General features: G+C 47.5%; 1 protein-coding gene across 3 annotated transcripts; it reads right to left on the minus strand.

Annotated features, from left to right (window-relative positions):
- Positions 1-272: 272 nt before the first annotated feature.
- Calml4 (calmodulin like 4) lies at positions 273-12,689 on the minus strand. Of its 3 annotated transcripts, XM_041679402.1 has the most exons (5): positions 12,580-12,689; positions 12,466-12,496; positions 7,429-7,569; positions 4,511-4,699; positions 273-517 (listed from the first exon to the last, which is right to left on the minus strand). In XM_041679402.1, exons 1-5 carry the CDS (start codon positions 12,580-12,582, stop codon positions 420-422), a joined length of 462 nt encoding a protein of 153 aa, XP_041535336.1. In that variant the 5' UTR covers positions 12,583-12,689; the 3' UTR covers positions 273-419. The 3 variants fall into 3 exon arrangements, with proteins under 3 accessions (XP_041535336.1, XP_041535337.1, XP_041535338.1); XM_041679403.1 differs by lacking the exon at positions 12,466-12,496 and having other exon boundaries at positions 12,553-12,627; XM_041679404.1 differs by lacking the exons at positions 12,466-12,496; positions 12,580-12,689 and adding an exon at positions 11,638-11,720.
- Between the last annotated feature and the right edge of the window lie 1,319 nt (positions 12,690-14,008).

The following is a 14,008-nucleotide window of genomic DNA, read 5'->3' on the forward strand; positions in this document are numbered from 1 at the left end:
AAGACTGGTTTGTTTGTTTTGCTTTTTGGAAGAAACACTACCATGGAAACACCAATTCCACATGCTCCCAAGTCGCCAACCATTTTCAAATCATAATCATCCTTGTGAGATCCAAAGGCTTTGAGAAGCACAATGGTCTACCCAAGGTGAGGGTAATGAAATTGCAGAGCCCGCATTGGCACACAAACCTGACTGCAAATCATAGGCCTTTCCGTGCTGCAGAGGGCTAGACTAATGTTAGTACTAAAATCAATACGGACTTATTACAGGAGTACCATGGCTACATCATTTATTGGTACTAATCCCCTGCAATGTGGTCTTACTGCCATGTTTGCCATCTCTAGATTTCCCTTTTAAAAAATAGTCTAGGTTTTCAGGCCCCGGAGCTCTCATCCTCTTCTTCCTGGACCTCAGCTCTCTCAGTAGTCTTGCACAGGAAGGGTGATCCGCTGGATAAATGTGTCATATTTCACTTGGCCATTTGGTTCGATGCCCGCTTCCTTGAAAAGATCATCCACTGCAATAAATCACATTAATGTTTCAATTTGGATTTGCTAAGGTTAGGGGTTCCCAGAAGTCCTCCATGAGAATCTGATGGACTCTTCCCATGGACTAGGATGCAAACCAAAACAGAAGGATAACCTGCTTCCAAGGCCCCAGAGACCACCAGTTCAATTTTCCCGCTTTCTGCGGGACCAGCACATGAACAAAGTATACTGATGAGGAGTCAGTCATTGAAGCTGCCTTGTACTTGATTGTAAAATTTCTTAACATCTATTTATTTATTGGGGGGATGGTTATTGTTCATGCCACATGTGTGGAGGTCAGAAGGCAGCTTGTGGGAGTCCACTCTCTCCTACCATGTGAGTTCCAGAGATCAAACTCAGGTTAACAGGCTTGGCAGCCAGCACAGAACTCTTTTAAATAAACATTTAACCCCTGCGTCTGTCTTTCAGGAAACCTTTAGTGTGGGTATTTTACCTTACAGCCCACTCTTGCAACCTTCCAGTCACATGGGTATCATCCACAGCTCCAGACACAGTCACACTGATCCGGGCTCGTTCCTGCCCCTCCTCCAGACCAACCCACCTTCCCCCTCACTGCTCACCTGCCAGTAGAATACTGAGTGACACGTGCTCTGTTACTGTAGTAATCGGAGCAGCGGGGCTGCATCCCCAGCACCCCAGCCGCCTAGCTAGCTTATGCCCAAAATAACAACACACAAACTGTATTCATTTAAACACTGTTTGGCCCATTTCTATCTAGCCTCTTCTAGGCTAACTCTCGCACCTGGACTAGCCCATTTCTAGTGTAGCCCACGAAGTGGCTTACCAGGGAGATTCTAGCCTACGTCCATCCTGGGTCGGAGCTTCATTGCGTGTGCCTCAGAGAGCAGAGCTCTCGCGTAAACCCTGGAGATGGGAGCATGGCGTCTCTGCTCCAGAGCAGAGCTGTCGAGTCTGAGCTCACTTCCTCTTCCTCCCAGCATTCTGTTCTGTTTACTCCTCCCACCTATGTTTTAACCTATGAGGGCCAGCCAAGCAGTTTCTTTATTTTTTTAACCAATGACCTTCCTCCATCATGTTACCATCACCTCACTATAAAGGGTGGGCGACAAGAGCACATGGGTTACGTGCACCTTGGGGTTGAGTTGGATCCCTAGCATTAATTTGAAAGATGCTTTTTGTCAATGTACAAGCACAAAAATCCAAATACATCTGAAGTTCAGAACATCAAACTGCACTGTTCAGGGCCTGGAAAGATGGCTCTTGAGAGGACCCTAATCCCATTCCCAGTAGACATGTAGGTGGCTCACAACTGTCTGTAACTCCAGTTCCCGAGGATCTGATGCCCTCTTCTACCCACCTCAGGTACCTCTACATATACAGCATACCCTCACAGTGCTACATACACAAAATATTTTTTCCTTTCATTTTATTTAACCCATGTCCATATGGATTCTCTGAAATTCTACCAGGTTTTTTGTTTGTTTTGAGAGGGTATTACACCTAGAACTTACTATGTAGACTAGGCTCACAGGCTGGAACTCAACAGAGATCAGCCTGCCTCTGCCTCAAGTGCTCGGATTAAAGGCCTGTGCCACGATGGCTGCCAAATAAGATGTCTGAAAGCAGCATTGCTTTTTAAAAAGATACTAATTTAGCCAGAAATCATGGTGCACACCTTTAATCACGAAACTCTGCAGGTAGAGGTGGGTGATCTCTGAGTTTAAGGCTAGCCTGATCTTTATAGTGAGATCCTATCACATACATACATAATGAATAGATAGATACATACATACATACGTAGGTGATAGGTAGGTAGATAGATAGATAGATAGATAGATAGATAGATAGATCTCTTTTTAAACACATAGGTGCTCTGAGCCTGAGGAGACAGATGCATCTTATTTCATGGAAAAGCTTCTAACCTCCAACCAGTTGGTTGCCAGCTGCAGAGGACAGGCCAAGAATCGGCTCCAGCATCGGTGACAGACCAGAAGGGGGCAGCACTCCACAGCCCAATGCTGACCAAAAGGGGGGGGGGCAGCACGCCACAGCCCAGTGCTGACCAGAAGAGGGCAGCACTGCACAGCTGGGTGATAGCTGGCAAAGGTGCTACTGCTACCAATGATGCTTTTGAATAGAACAGAGCATTTCTTCCAAATCCCCAGGAGAAATAGTTATTACTTTGGTATCTTCTGTTCTACTGCAGCCAGAGGGGGAATGAGTCTCCATCAGCTCCTTCCCAGAGTGTTGTGCATGCTAATGTGTGAGGGAGGTCTAGGGACCTGACTGTCACTTCGGAGGACACTCCACCAGCAGTGTCGTGGGAGTCTGAGATAAGGGCAGGCCAGTTTTCCCCCTTCACGTAAAAAACAGTTGCAGTAAAAGCTGCCAGCTGGGAGAAATTAGGAGATAAATCTACCTGCCAGGCACCATTTTTAAAGGCTCAGGACCTTCCTGAATGCAGATAAAATCTGAGAAGGCTGCTCCATAGAATTCTAGTTCCTGGAGGACCCCAGGGATATCTGTCACAGCCTCATCTGCAGCAAGGGGAAGAAACACATTCCAGGGCTCCTGAAGGAAGGGCCTGGATTCAAACTCAATTCAAACCATAGCCTGAAAATTCTGCCTGGTTAGTTGTAGTCTGACCAGAAGTTAGGGGCATCGGGGCCTTTTCAACCCACTACCTAAGTTAAGCCCTCAAGCTGGCCAGCCAATCTGAAAAGCCTCACTATGGAGATCAACGATGCAGACTAGGGGCAAACCGTGGTCCACAGTTGTGTCCTCACTAGAGTGCTGGCAGGCTGGAAAGACTGCAAATAGCCCAAGCATGTACCTAGAGCTTTCTCAGAATTCCCAGGCACTCATCCTGCTCTGATGCAAGAAATGTAATAGGCAAGACCACCTCATGATCTGTGGCCAAGGCAGGTTTCTCTAGCTAGTTTTTCCCTGAAAAGCTCCCATACTCCCAGCTCCTAGGGCTGCTGGGGAAAGGGTAACAATGGTCTCTCCATTTGGAAACACCATCAGTGGCCATATCAGAGCCAGCTGTGGTGAGAGGATGACCCTGAAAATGAGGGGCTCTTGGATCCTGCATTCTGCCTTAGCTCTACTCAAGAGCCACTCTCCACTTACTTGACCCTTTCTATCAGTTGAAGAACCACGTATGTTGCCAGTATGTCCTATGTCATAGCTCTTAGTGTGTGGCTTGTGTGTACATGTGTATGCCTGTTTGTGTGTATGTAGGCACGTGTGTGCAAGTGCACCAGCACGTGTGGAAGCCTGAGGTTGACATCTGTTATCCCCTCTGTGGCCTTCCACCTTTTCTTGAGGCAGTCTCTCTGTGCCTGGAGCCCACAGTTCAGCCTAGTCTAGGAGGCCAGCTTGTCCTGCCATCCTGCTCCGCCTCCTGTGTGAGTGCTGGAATTGCAGGCAGCTACACACCTTTCCAGCTTTTTGACCCAGGTTCCCAGGATCCAAACTTGTGGGACAGGCTACCCATGGAGCCATCTCTTTTTTACCCATGTCATGGCCTTTTGACATTTTGACGCATTATCACTTACAAACATCGATGTTTGATAACCACACAATAAATAAAGGTCTTTAAAAAAATACTTAAAATGTTTAAGCACAGGATTTTGTGTTGAGCTGCATGTCTAACCATCCTGGGCCACATCAAGACCCTCAGTGAGAGCTTTGGAAAATTGAGTCCGGCAGATGCCCCAGCTGATCACATGAAAACAGCTACCGCTGTTCCTAGGATCCCAACTGGGTTGTCTCTGGGCTGACACTCTACCCTGGCCCATTTCTGCCTGTCCACTCTGGTTCTGCCTTGATAGGGCTCAACCACCAGCTCTTAGCCAGCATTACTCATACTTACAGAGCTCCTGGGCCATTCATCAGTTGGCCATCTGCACAGCCTTGGATGGTGTACACAGCATTGCCCTCCCCACAATTCCCTAACCCTCCCAAGTGGTTCCGAATCAAGTCAGCCAGGCTGTTACCTTCTTTGTGAGTGAGCTTCTCTCCCAGTTTCATGAGTTTTGATCGCAATTCAGATGCCATGATGTAACCTTTCTTCTCCTTGTCAGCCATCAGCATGGCAAGAAGGATTTCTTTCTTTGGGTCCTCTTGTTTGATTTGCGTGTGCATAATGGTCAAGAAGGTGGAGAAATCCAGCTCTCCGTGCTTGTCTACGAAATCCCAAACACCAGTGAGCTGGAGGAAACTGCTCTTGGGGAAGCCCATTGACCTGCCTGACTGTCACAGCCAACCCCAAAGCTACCTAATTCTCAAGACACTGGTCGTGGTAAGAGGGACAAAGCTCTCCTTCTGACCCACATTCACACAATGGAAAGTCTCCATCCTCCCAACAGTCTTCAGTAACAATGTGTGATAGTGTTAACTGTTGACTTGACAGAATCTAGAACTTTGATGAGAAAGGCTTATGGACATACCTGTGGGGGATCATTCTAATTATGTCAGTTGATGAGAAGCTAGAGTAGGGGATCCCCAGCTATATCAGAGGAAAAGTGGGCTGAGTCCTAGCTTACACACAATCATTGCTGCCTTCTTACTATGTGATCATTTGCTTCAAGCCCTGATGGACTTTACCTTGATACATGAGCTAAAATAAACCCATTCTTAAGTTGCTTTGGGCAAAGTATTTTATAGCAACAGAAAAAGAAAAAAAAAGCCTATGATACTATGTTTATTAATCCCTCCTCCAGTCTTGCTAAAGTGACAGCAGAAACCCAGAGTATTGCATCATGACATAGAACCAGATGGAGCTGCATAATAGTACTTTCTCATTGGGACCACCAGCCTGCAAATAACAACATGGAGACTTATTGATTATGAAGCTCGGCCTTAGCTTTGGTTTTTTTCTAACACATAACTTAATTAACATCTTTCTAAAATCTGCATTCTATCATGTGGCTCAGTTACCTTTCCTCTGTCCCATATGTCCAACTTCTGGGTTCTATAGGCATCTTCCATGTACTTTGATTCATCCCTCTGACTTCTTCTCTCGCTTTCTCCCTAGAAGTCCAACCTTCCCTCCTGCCTACCTATTGGCCATTCAGCTTTTTATTACACCAATCACAGCAATATATCTTCACACAGTGTACAAATACCCACAACATTTCCCCCTTTTTGTCTAAATAAAAAGGGAAGGTTTTAACTCTAACACAGACAATTATATATAATAAGAACATTGTCAGGCTGGGGAGATGGCTCAGAGGTTAAGAGCACTGGCTACTCTTACAGAGGTCCTGAGTTCAATTCCCAACAACCACATGGTAGCTCATAACCATCTATAATGAGATCTGGTGCCCTCTTCTGGTGTGATGTGCAAGCATGCAGGCAGAATAAATAAATAAATAAATAAATAAATAAATAAATCTTTAAAAAACAATTATCAAGTTAAGAGACATAAAAACTTAAGTTGTTTAAGAAATTGTTTTAAGATTTAAAATATTTTTAGTATGATAATACAAGTTACGATAGAAAGTGGTTTGTTTAGGTATAAGACTTTGGACTCATCAAGATAGAATAGACAATAGAGTATTTTCTCCAAAATTCCAAATACAGATGACCTGGACATTGCAAGTGTAATTTTTATCTGATAATTGTTCTCATTATATTTACTGTATTAAAGTTAAAATCTTTCCTATTTATTTAGACAAAAAGGGGGAAATGTGGGATATTTATATGTGGAATAAGATGTATTGCTGTGATTGGTATAATAAAAAAAAGGCTGAATAGCCAATAGCTAGGCAGGAGGTATAAGTGGGACTTCCAGAAAGAAAAGCAAACTCTGGGAGGAAGAAAGGTAGAGTTGCCAGCAAAACACAGGGAGGAAACAGGAGGTGTATGTAAAATGGAAGAGAGGTGATACCATGCGACAGAACATAGATTAATAGAAACAATTAAATTATAAGAACTGGTTAGAAAAAAAGCCTAAACTAAGGTCAACCTTTAATAATAGTAAGTCTCCATGGGGCTGGAGAGATGACTTAGCAGTTAAGAGTACTGACAGTTCTTCCAGACAATCCAGGTTTGATTCCCAGCACTTATGGCAGCTCACAACTGTCTGTAACTCCAGTTCCAGGGAATCTGACACCTGCACACCAATACTCAAAATTAAAAAGTTAAATTTCAAAAACAATAATAAATCTCCATGTTGTTATTTGTGGGCTGGCGGTCCTGAGGAGGAAGTACTATTACGATTGGGAATCAAATATAGCAGGCATTCTCAAATGTAATCATTCTTTTGTGGGACCACCAGCTCCCCAATAATGACATAGAGACTTAAACAGATGGGATGTTTTCACTAAGCATATGCCAAACCCTCTGCAAAAGACTATTTCCCCATAAATATAGGAGCTGGGTGTGGTAGCACACATCTGTAAGCCCAGCATTCAGGAGGTGGAGGCAGGAGAATCACCCTGGGCTAACACAAGGTGAGTTCAAGACCAGCCTGGGCTACATGAGACCCTATCTCAAAATGAAAGCAAAGGGGAAAAAACACTGAGACCAGTGTTAGTGTACTTTCCTAGGAGTTGTGACAGACTTGTGGGACATCAGACCCTGTGGAAAGAAACACTATGCACATGGCGAGCTACCTCTACAGTCCAGTCCTGGTGAGGCACGCTACCACCAGCACTTCAGGCTTCTGAGCTTTCTCCACCACTACCATCTGCTTCTTCCAGCTGGGCCCTTCACAAGCCCACCCTGATCTTTATGGAGGATGCACACTTTTAATGCCCGCACTTGGGAGGCGGGGACAGGAGAATCTCTGTGAGTTCAAAGACACCCTGGTCTATAAAAGTGAGCTCTAGGACAGCCAGGACTGTTACACAGAGAAACCCTGTCTCAAAAACCAACACCCCACCCAAAAAAAACCAACAAGCCCACTCACCTATCCCATGAGTCTGCAGGTGCCGCTGTACTTCCCCAGGCGTGGGGCTGGCCCCCAGGCATCTCATGGACACCAGAAGATCTGTGGCCTTAATCTTCCCTCTCTGCTGCTTGTCATACAGGGAGAAGCATTCTTTGTACTCTGTACAGAGCGGAGAAGGAAGTTGTAGCAGATGGTCACTCCATCACCCATCCTCTCTTTCACTCCTTTCTCGTTTGCGCCTCCCCACTACACATGTGTAGGCACTGTAACATTGAGCTCCCCCTTCCTCCCTGTTCTCTTCCCTTTCGTTGCCCCACCTGATTTCTAGAACCCCATAAAAACACAGTGTGATGGCACATGCTTGTAATCTCAGCACTTGGGAGGTGAGGGCACGAGACTCAAGAGTTCAAGGTTATCCTCTATGTAGTAGTTAGAGGTTAGTCTAGACTATATAAGACACTGTCTCAAAAGCAAAACAAAGGGCCAGCAACAAAGGTGGCTTGACTGGTAAAGGTATTTGCTACTGCCAAACCTTATGACCTGAATTTGATCCCCAGAACCCTCATGGTATAAGGAGAGGAGCAACTCCTGCCGGTTGGCTTCTGACATCCACAATACATGTACACTCACACACAGTACATAAATAAATGTTATAAAACTACCAAGTTAAATATAATTCTAAGAAAAACAAATTGTTGAAGATACATTGTTTTTATTGATCTGTATGTGTGTGACTCTAGTAGTGAATGCCACACATGTGCAGGTGCCAAAGAGGCCAGAAGGTTGGATGCTGTAGAGCTGGAGTTACAGGTGATTATAAACCTCTCCAAAAGCCGGGCGTTGGTGGCGCACGCCTTTAATCCCAGCACTCGGGAGGCAGAGGCAGGCGGATCTCTGTGAGTTCGAGACCAGCCTGGTCTACAGAGCTAGTTCCAGGACAGGCTCCAAAGCCTCAGAGAAACCCTGTCTCGAAAAACCAAAAAAAAAAAAAACCTCTCCACATAGGTGCTGGGAACCTGACTCAGGCCCTCTGAAAGGACCGGCTCTCCAACCCCCACTGAATTCGTTTTTAGTGTAAGCAGATACCAAGCACATATCAAATTCTACATGGGCTGTACTAGACTCAAAAAGAGTGTTTATCTGAAATCCAGATGTCATGGGGTATCCTGTGGTTTATCTGGCCAGGAAGCCCCCTCCTTTCCTTCTCTGTTCCTTAAGATGCCACTCAAAAACTCTCTCCAAGGCTATCCAGGGAGAAGAAAGCTGGGTAGGGCTGACAGACTCATCAGGACCTTTGCAAAATTGATGCAACTGTCCTGCTTCTGCCTGCCGAATGCGTCCAGAAGCAAGTGATGGACAGTGGTCCCATGATGCTCTCCTAGGAGGGGATTTATTACTGTTAGAGCTGCACGTGCACTCTCACATCACATAAGCAGCCCTCAGGCTCTCCTCTGGCAGGTAGGTCCTGGTCCCTACCTGGAACTGCCCGGAAGCATGCACAGAGCATCGGCAGTGCCTGCCTCAGCTTGGCCTGCAGTCCTTCCTTCCCTGTGCAGGAGCCGCCTCCGCCCACTGCAGTTACGCTGCTAGCAGAACTGTCCTGCTTCTTCTTCCCAGCAGCCCCTGGAGGCAAAACCAAGCCACCTGGGAGCCTGGGAAAGATCCTAGCTTTGTAGATGGAGACTCTCTAGGGTGAGCTGCCCTAATCCCCTAATCCCTTCCATTTCCCAAAGAAGGCCACTGAAGCCTGAGAGAGGGCCCCAGGATTTGCTAGCTGTCCAGACAGGCACACTGCATTCCCCCAGTTGGTAACTGGGGCGTATTCTTTTCCATGCTTTCATTTCTTAAATGTGTTAGTACATTTTAGTTAGTTAGTTAGTTAGTTAGTTAGTTAGTTAGTTAGTTAGTTGGTGTCTGTGTGTTTTGGGGGTAGAGGTATCTTTTGAGGGAGTGCGATGAACAGATGGAATTAATTGTCAGGCTTAGCGGTAAGTGCCTTTATCCACTGTGCCATCTTGCCAGACACAGTCCATCTCTTCAAACCTGCACAGCCAGATTCCTGGAGCTGAAATTACAGGTGGGTGTGAGCCACCAGTGTAGATGCCGGGAATCAAACTAACTCAGATGCTTTTAACTACTGAGCCATCCCTCCTGCTCCCCACTCCACCACCCCTCTTCTAGACCAAACTCTGGTCCTTTACATCTCTGGGATCCCTGCCTGGGTAGCCAGAAGGCACTTCTGGGGCCAGCTGGACCCTGTATTGCATCACAAGGCTTAATGGGTCCTAGATACCTGCAATCTTATCTCACTGTGCTGGGAGAAGATAAGAAGACACCTGGACCCGCAGGCAGGCCCTGGCTCCCCTGAGGACCCTGCTCATCAGTCCGCCCCCCCCCCATTTCTATCCTCTTAGTCTAGCCACCCCTCCTTTACTGCTTTGCATTCTGTCGTTCACTCTCCTCGATTGTGACGCCAAGAATGGGGGGGGGGGGATCATCTTTCTGCTCACTGCTGAATTTTTAACACCTGGGGCCTGCCTGGCACAGAGAAGGACACTTGCTGAAGTAAAGAATACGTTGAGGTAATTGCATTGCGTTAAAAATCCTTAGAGATATGCAAATCCTGCAAATAGGAAATTGACGTTCTCTAGGCCTCCTCCCGTCCTACCGAAGGCTCATGTGGGAAAATAGGTAACAGCTGTGCCAACACATTCATACGTTCACCATGCACCTCACAGGCACTGAGGATGTGCAGTGCACAATTCACACGTAATAAAATATGCAGTGCTCGCCATTATAAATTCTGTGTAGCCTGGAGATGGTGATGCACACCTTTGATCCCAGCACTTGGGAGGCAGAATCAGACAGATCTGAGTTTGAAGCCCCCTGGTGTATAGAGCAAGTTCCAGGACAGCTAAGGCTATCCAGAGAAACCCTGTCTCAAAAAACAAAAACTAACTAAATAAATAGAATAAATTCTATCTAGCCAACTCAACATTACAAGTGAATTTTGACCACTCTTGTATTCATAGTTAACCCACAGTTTCGATTTAACGAAATAATGCAATTCTTTTCCCAGTAAATTGAGATTATACTTCCAGTAAATCGAGTAAGTGGCCCTCCAGTGAACTGTTTCTCACCATGGTATGAATTATATTCACTAAACTGAAACCTCTTGCTTTCTTGAGTCTCATGTAGCCCAGGTTAGCCTTGAACTTCTGATCCTCCTGCCTTTGCCTCTTGCATGTTGGGATTACAGGAAAACATCATCATATCCAGCTTATGTGGTGTTAGGGATTGAACCCAGGATCTCATGCATGCTAAGCAATCGCTCTACCAACCGAGATACACCCCCTCCCCCGCTCCTAAACTGGAACATCTTTCAAGGCTTCCATGCTCCTGACTGCAGCAAAGCTGTCTTCTTAGCTTCTGCACAGACTGGACATAGTGATATCAGCTTTAAAGTATACTTGTCATGCCCAGTGCTCAGCATGTGATGCTAATTCTCTCCTCTGTCCCTAGCCCACAGCAGCCCCATAAGGTGGCATCATTGTCCCTCCCTCTCAGATAAGAAAACTGAGGCTCCCAGGTGAACCACCAGACAGCGACCCTCAGAGGCCCTGTTCCTCGCCCATCCCTACCTGGGCTTCCAGTCACTAAACATTAATGGCCACCTTCTTGGTATCAGAACCTGGGAAACAGAGAATTTGCTTTCTTCCTTTCTGATAGTTTCAAAAGCCGTAGGAGAGAGGACCAGTCTGTCATCCTGGCATGGTGGAGGAATTTCTGAGGTTGAAGGAGGTCTTTAGCTTAGGTCCAACTTTAAAGACTTTAGTTTTCAGTGTGTGTGTGTGTGTGTGTGTGTGTGTGTGTGTGTGTGTGTGTTTGCGCACGCGTGCAAATCCAGGTGCCTATGGAGGCCAGAAGTGTCAGATGCCCTGGGAGCTGGAGTTACAGGTGGTTGGGAGCAATCCTTATACATGTGCTGGAAACTAAACTTGTGTCTTCTGCAAGAGCAGTACAGATTCCTAAATACCAAGTTATCTTGCCAGGTTCATAAAAGTGGGCTAGGCCCAGCGCTTTAAAATCCCCTCGTCTGTCCCCTCTGGCCTTGGCCTTTATTTGTCCCCAAATCAAGAAGTTAAGGATTCTAGATGGTACCCCCATGGACCCTATTAGGACACATTCCTGCCACCCCCTCTTCTAGACCAAGCTCTGGTCACTTACATTTCTTGGATCCTTGCCAGAGTAACAGAAGCTTGTGGCCTGCTGGACACTGCTCTGCGTCAGAGTTTCCTGGGCCCTGTGGACCTGCAGTTTTTCACTTGCTGACAAAGTGCCATTTCAGCACCAATAAGGAGAAGTTGACATCGGGGCTGTTTTCATCTTCTGTTGGGGTAGGTTTAGGGGCACAGCCCTCGGGAAAGCTCCTCATTCCCTGAAGGTCCCAGTCTGGGCCTCTTTTGCCATATACTCAAACACCAGACCCCTGGCCAGGTCTGGGCCAAGTTCTATGTAACCCAATTCTGCCTTTCTGTTCTTGGGAAGCAGACCTCTGCTCCGGAGGAGGAAGCCTAAGAGCAAGGTGCTCACACTGAATTAGGCGGGAGATGTCAGCCGAGCCCCGAGTTTTACAGAGACTACGGCTCACTCATAAAGAAATACCCTGCCGAAGGGTGTAGCCCTGGCTTCTGTTCCCCATCGGCACCGGCTACAAAGCCCTGTCCCTTTGTCTAGGGCCTCAGTTCCTACGTTAATTTTCCCTCTCCCACCATCACCAGCCTCCACCCAGACCCACTTTCAGGCTCTAAGGAGCACTAGCAAGCTCTTCTATGACCCAACTTTAAAGTCACACTGACATAAAACAAGCCCCGGGAAGTCAGCAAGTCCATCTTCAGGGTCACCCCCAAACAGCACCTGGCCCCAAGCCTGTGGGTGGGCCAGCTCTCCACCCCTCCGGCCTTCCTTCCTACCAACAGAACCCAGTGAAGCAAATTGCTTAATGAGACACACATTTTGTGGGGAGTTACTAATTAAAGAACAAACCCAACCTACCATTAATTTGGTCCTGGGAAAGAAACTTGGCCTGCAACAGAGAGCAGAACAATCAGGCGGGACTCCCGTAAGGGCCTCCCCACTTACTTCCCTCCAGCGCCTCTCCTCATTCACCATCTTCAGGCACCCCTTGCTCCTGGAACAGCGTTCAGTTGTCTTTCCTCTGACTTGGAGTCCAAAGTCCACCAGGCTGGGTGGAGGCCTGAAATAAATCCTCTGCTGCCATGGAGACTGGGCCCAATGCCAGAAGGGTCAGATTCCGGCTTTCTCTGAGCAGCGGTTGGCCCAGCATCCTGAGAAGGTTGACTGGGAGTACAGACTCTCCTGGAGGTCCTTGTTGCTGGAGGCCGAGGCTCTGTGGCAACAGGACAAATGTCAGTGTCCCTTCCTGGGAGCCTAGGAAAGGGGTCCCTGGGTGCGACTGTCTTTGTCCTGGTCTGAGCCTGTCTAGGACCCTTTTCTCTCTCCTGAAGCTATGCTGAGTTCCTTGTTGGAGCCGGAAACGACCTACACCATTTCTCCAGAAGACTGTCAAAAGGAATCTGGCTCAGGGACACCTTATACACAGCCTTGGGGGTGCACCGCAGCTGGGGACACACTGAGGACATTGTCTTCAGCTGGGATCCGCATCCCCCCTCTCCTCTGTGTCGTTTCCTCACCAGATACATTATGCCATAATTATAGGCTGCTGGGACCCAATGACCAGTACACAGCCAGTTCTGCCTCCTGGGAGCTGGGGATGGTGGGTGCTGGAACTGGGCCTCCAGCCCTTAGCTAGCTACTGAGGCACCTTGGAGTTTGACCTCTCAGTGGGTGACTTTCCCAGGTAGGAAGTTCCTCCATCTCTTCCTTCCTCTCCTCACCCCTTCCTGTATTAGCACTGGCTCTGATTCTCAGCATTCTATGCTGTTCCCACTTCCCCTGGGAGGCAGAGGAATATGGGTGGCTCCCAGAACTGCCACTGAGCCCTGGACTGACTAGGTTCTCACACTGGTCTGGAAGTCTCCATCCCCCATCCACACCTGGTGGCTGGTTTGCCTGCAAGGCACTAAATCCAGGTTGGCCCAGTCGTCAGTTATTTTGTGTGGACACCCAGGCTGTGGACTACACGGAGCTAACGGGGGCTGCCAAAGGCCGCAAGTGCCAGAGGAAGAGGCGTCTCCTGCTGTGAAGGCACATGATACATGGCCTCCTGCTAACTCCTATGAGGGCACATGGACATAGCACCTCCCTCTGGTCCTGACCACCTCCATGTGGAACACTTTTCCTCCCCAAGTTTCTACTGATTTACCTCTTTGCACTCGTAGACTTGAGAATCTTGAGGTTCCGACTCCATGCTATGGGGGAAGGCATGGTGGGGGAAGACTGGACAGTGCACCTCTGCGGCCTTGAGAGAGTAAGGGAAGGAGGCAGGACTTTGGCAGGTGGGCACAGGCCATAATCACCCTGTCGTTGTGAAGGGCTCAAAGACAGGTAAGGCATTTTCTTACCTTTAAATGGGTACTGGGATCAGCCCTGCACCCCTAAAGGTGCCCTGACACCT

The sequence above is a fragment of the Microtus oregoni genome, unplaced genomic scaffold (assembly GCF_018167655.1).
Source record: "Microtus oregoni isolate MIOR12 unplaced genomic scaffold, Mior012 000032F_ref0000030, whole genome shotgun sequence".
NCBI lineage: Eukaryota > Metazoa > Chordata > Mammalia > Rodentia > Cricetidae > Microtus > Microtus oregoni.

Coding starts and splice junctions, on each gene's coding strand:
- Calml4 (XM_041679402.1), bottom strand. Junction 4,700..7,428: donor CCTGCAGACTCATGGGATAG/GTGAGTGGGCTT, acceptor GGGATTTCGTAG/ACAAGCACGGAGAGCTGGAT. Junction 518..4,510: donor GAAGCTCACTCACAAAGAAG/GTAACAGCCTGG, acceptor GATTTATTGCAG/TGGATGATCTTTTCAAGGAA.